Consider the following 4,441-nt stretch of genomic DNA (forward strand, 5'->3'; position numbering starts at 1 on the left):
CCCTCAATAGGATTAAAACAAACAAAACAAACAAAAAGCCCTCTGCATTCTGGAAGTGAAATGCAAATAAACTCCCAAATGAAGGGTAAGATGAAAGAAAACTACCTGATCTGGGAGTTTTGCCAAACCTTTACTTTAATGAACTTTATGCAAAAATACAGGAAGAACATTATGCTAGAAATGCAGAAATCAACTCAGCATTCTTGGCAGAAGTACATTTTAGCCTACAGCACAAGAAGAGTTAATCTGAAATGCAAACTCGAGTTGCATTAAATATGCTTTGTTTGCCATTCAACAAGCTTTGTTTTAATGGCAAAGGCAATACTGAAATTGGGTGAGTACTTAAACTTTATTATGGAAGTAAATGATGCTGCTCTAGAAGGATTCCATGACAAGAAAAATATGCTGTGAGGAATTATTGAATTTCTAATTTTTTTACCCAGAACAATTCTCTGTTTGCCTAATATTTTCAGGTAATGGTTCCACAAAATTAAATATGGCCCTCTCCCTTCTAATAGCAAACCCCCAAATAAAACTTACAAGTATGTCTTCTTTGTACGTTATAGTTAATATGCTTTCATTATGCTTAATGTACTTTTAATAGTCTCCTATGGCAAGATGGTGATATTAAATGTGGGAAAAAAATATCCATGATACAGCCTTGAATTTGCTATAGCGCCTTTTATCTGAGAGCCGAGAACACTTCACACACATTCTCATTCAGTATCTCCTTGAAGCGTATTATGATAATTTTATGGTTGAGGACACTAGGGTGTAGAATAACTAAGGGAACTGAGGTCATTTCCAGAGCTCACACTAAGCACAACCTGATGTCTCCCCCGAGTCCAGGCTGCCTCCAAGATGGCTGCACTGGCTTCTTCAAGCTAAAAATTGATTGCTACTTCACTAGTTTTTTCCTTCGTGGGATTATCTCCCTTACCTGGACACCATCAGATGCAGGGATGTAACTTGCTCTTTTAAATGTGTCTGTCACATTTCTGAGGATTTCCACGGACATCAGAAGATCGCCTGCATAGAAATTTTTCCTCTGAGTTAAATCCAACAGTGTCTTGGTCACCTGGGACATCCCATCACCTGCCAGCATTCGCTGTCCCTTAGCAAGGTGTTCTTTAATCTGGATGGTCAAAAGAACAGAATAAACATCAGAATCTTCATTCCTATTTCTCTACATATCTTCATCCAGCCAATATATTTAAAATTGAAGAGTTGACTTTAAAATAGCTTTGTAATACTTGAGAGGATTTCAAAACTGTAGATTGTGTGTATCGCGCACTCAGAGAATGAACATGCAAAGAGTGTACTACACATTTTGGCAGACTTGACAGACTTGCCTTTATCTCACTCTCAGAACACACACTTCAACATAGTAGAAAAACTATGTATTAACTTAGGTTTTTAACTGAAGTAAAACTGAATGTCCTGAACATGGAATTAGTAAGGTGTGGTCAGAGATGGAAGATTATTATAAACACTTTGAAATTTCTATTTGTATTAACAAGCCAAGCTTAATAATTTTTTGCCTTACCTCTTAAAGTAAACATATCTTTCTATAGCAGCAAAATAAAAACGACCAAAACAAAAACAAAAACAAAAAACATCACAAAAAACGCTCAGCTAGGTCTTCAGGAGCAGAACAAACTATTAAGATTCAAGGCCTAAATTACTTTTATGGCCAGAGAAATGTGCCATCAATTTTTATATTTTCTTACCTTACAGTTCAAGAGAAGGAAAGCATTTTATAGTGTGAAAGAATGATAAGGTAGAGAGGATAAAGTGATAGCAATAATCCATTACACTTTTCTTTGTTTAATAAAAGGTTAATCTTTATCATCTCATTGCTAAATTTATGATAAAATGAACATATCAAAAGATCATGAAATAATCAAGAACTAAAACAGCAGAGAACTACTGAAATAATGTTAAAGTGTAATAATTGTTATGATCAATTTCCCATTAAGAATCATGCCAACAAGTCCTATAAAGTATGGCGATCGATCCGAACTAATTCAAAAAGTTAGGAATTTTCTAAAAACTGTACTTTAAAAAGTGATATTTTGCTACTTGAGATATTTTACTTTTCTTTGAACTCTAAATATATCTTGGTGGAGTAAAAAATCTTTAGAGATGTACTCTATTTCTGTTGTGTTATGCTAAAAAACAACATATTTAGGGAGTTTATTTCTTCCCATTTTCTTCTTTCATTGCCTCCCTTCAGTAGAAGCCATCTCTCCCTGCTTCCCCTCAGTAGAAGCCATCAATCCCTGACAAAAGCCCAAAGGATTGGTATGGGATCAATGACCAGCCTCTACCGATTTCTTTTCTAAATTACTGATAAATATTTGTAATTTTATGTTTAGGTCATGAGTTCTATAACTTCATGTTTTTGCACTGGCTATGCCACCCTCCTCCCTAACATATCTCATGTTTATGCACTTCTCAGATTTAGTCCTGGTTCTTCTAAATATTTAAACAGAGTTAATCAACTCCCTTCTCTGTGCTATCTCTTCTCTTATACATACATCACCATATCACACTGAATTATATGAGCAGCTCATTTGCTCATATGATTTTCTGCCCCAGTTATCCTTTTGAACCTCAGGGTAGGTTCCCTGCCTTATTCACAGCCTTGGAATATAGCACAGTAAAAGTCTAGTAGAGTAAATTAAATTTTTATATCTTAACTATACCTATATGATATAATTCAAATGGATGGTATTTGGAGCCAGCAGTGCTCAGGTTTTAATTTAAACTTTGCGACTTATTATTTACGCAATTAAATCCATAGGAGACAGTTTACCATGTCTCCTTCATGATTTGAAAAATATACCTATGTGGTTAAAACATTTTAAAAATCATTTTCTTAATTCAAAGGAAATCACACAAGCCTAAGATTATTAGCACGAACTAATGCATCACAGGAAACATCTTGCCTTGCTATGGTCTGCGTGCCCTACGTGATCTAGTTCCTGGGAACTTGTAATAACCTCTCCCCTCATTCACTGTCCTCTAATCTCTCTGGTCTTTTTGATCTTCCTCAACAACATTTAGCACATGCCTGTGTCAGGGCCTTTGCGTTTGCTTTTCCTTTTGCCCTGAAGTCTATCCACAGATATCCATATCCTTTTTTGACGTTTCCTCAGAGAGGTCTTAGCTGATTCTCTATCTAATATGGTATGCTTGTCATTCATCTTGCCCCCTTCACTGTGCTCAACCTTACCTGCCATTGTGCCATCAATGTTTTGGCTTCTTTGTTTTATTTTTGTGACCCTGCCCCCCATTAGAATATGAAGATACTTTGTCTATATTGTTTACTCTTATATTTCCAGCACCTAGAAGGTTTATTCAATATACTGAACAAATTAATTAAATAAATGAATGAACGAATGAGTCAACTTCCTTCTATGCTCACATTAGGTCTTAGGATTAAATTAGGCACACTTGAAAGCTATCTTAACTCTCTCATCGACATAGTCTATAGCAAACACTAGTATTATATAGCATGAGAAATACCTGACTTAAAGAGATAGTGCAGCTTCTTGGCATGAAAGTATCTGGTTCAGTAGAGGGAGTGTGAAGAAACTTCTGAAGTGAAATGAAGTTAACAAGGTCTAACCTAAAAAAATGTCACAAAATTCAGTTTGTGCTGGCAATGCAAATCCCAGCTGTGATATTCAAAGCCACAGAGGACTTAAATGATTCACCATTAGAAATAGAATGTAGCAATAGATGCCAAAGTAAACATCATCTGACTACTTCAAATCAGGTCTGTATCTACTATTTTGGCAATGTACATCCATGCCTGTGAGGGATCTAACTTGCACAGGTCTAATGTATCCTTCTTTCAAATAAAAATATCACAACACTGTGATCTTGAGGAATAAACATCTAGACATGTTTTCTGTTTGCAATAAAAATAGTACAGAAGGCATTGGATGGCTCAGCTAATCAGAGATAGGAAAGCCAGTCTTTCATGTCTGGGTCAGCATCAAATGTGGCCCCAGTCAGTAGTAAATTAACATCAATGCCATCTGACAGCTGCTTAGCAGGCTTATGTGGAATGAGTTGTTCTTAGCATAGCTCTTTGCAGACAGGTGCCCAAATCACAATGCCAGCTCTCACAATCAGCATTAATTAGCATCCTTCCTGGCATTGTCAATGGAAAGCACCCAGAACAAATACCTTGAAATATTTGTATGTGATAGTGTAGCATTTATAAAGAGTATCAAGAGCATTTGGATAAGTCACATTTCCATCTGTAATATATTTAGTTGATAAAAAAATTCCAGTTTCTTGATATTCCTTTCACAATACAAATGTACTTACTGTGAAAGGTTCTTTCCTTACCTCGTGCCTATCCTTTCACTACATTTTTTCTAGAATGAACAAACCCATCTTTATCTATAGGTCTGTTTCACTCTTT

General features: G+C 35.7%; 1 protein-coding gene across 2 annotated transcripts in view; it reads right to left on the reverse strand.

The window, feature by feature from the left end:
• Positions 1 to 4,441, reverse strand: part of ADGRB3 (adhesion G protein-coupled receptor B3) — a 659,277-nt gene that overhangs the window by 343,282 nt on the left and 311,554 nt on the right. For both annotated transcript variants that reach the window (XM_006926408.1, XM_006926409.2), the window contains one exon: positions 941 to 1,135. In XM_006926408.1, the coding sequence (XP_006926470.1) occupies positions 941 to 1,135 (195 nt within the window). The remainder of the gene's footprint in view (positions 1 to 940; positions 1,136 to 4,441) is intronic.

The sequence above is a fragment of the Pteropus alecto genome, unplaced genomic scaffold, assembly GCF_000325575.1.
Source record: "Pteropus alecto unplaced genomic scaffold, ASM32557v1 scaffold7, whole genome shotgun sequence".
NCBI classification, from domain to species: Eukaryota; Metazoa; Chordata; class Mammalia; order Chiroptera; family Pteropodidae; genus Pteropus; species Pteropus alecto.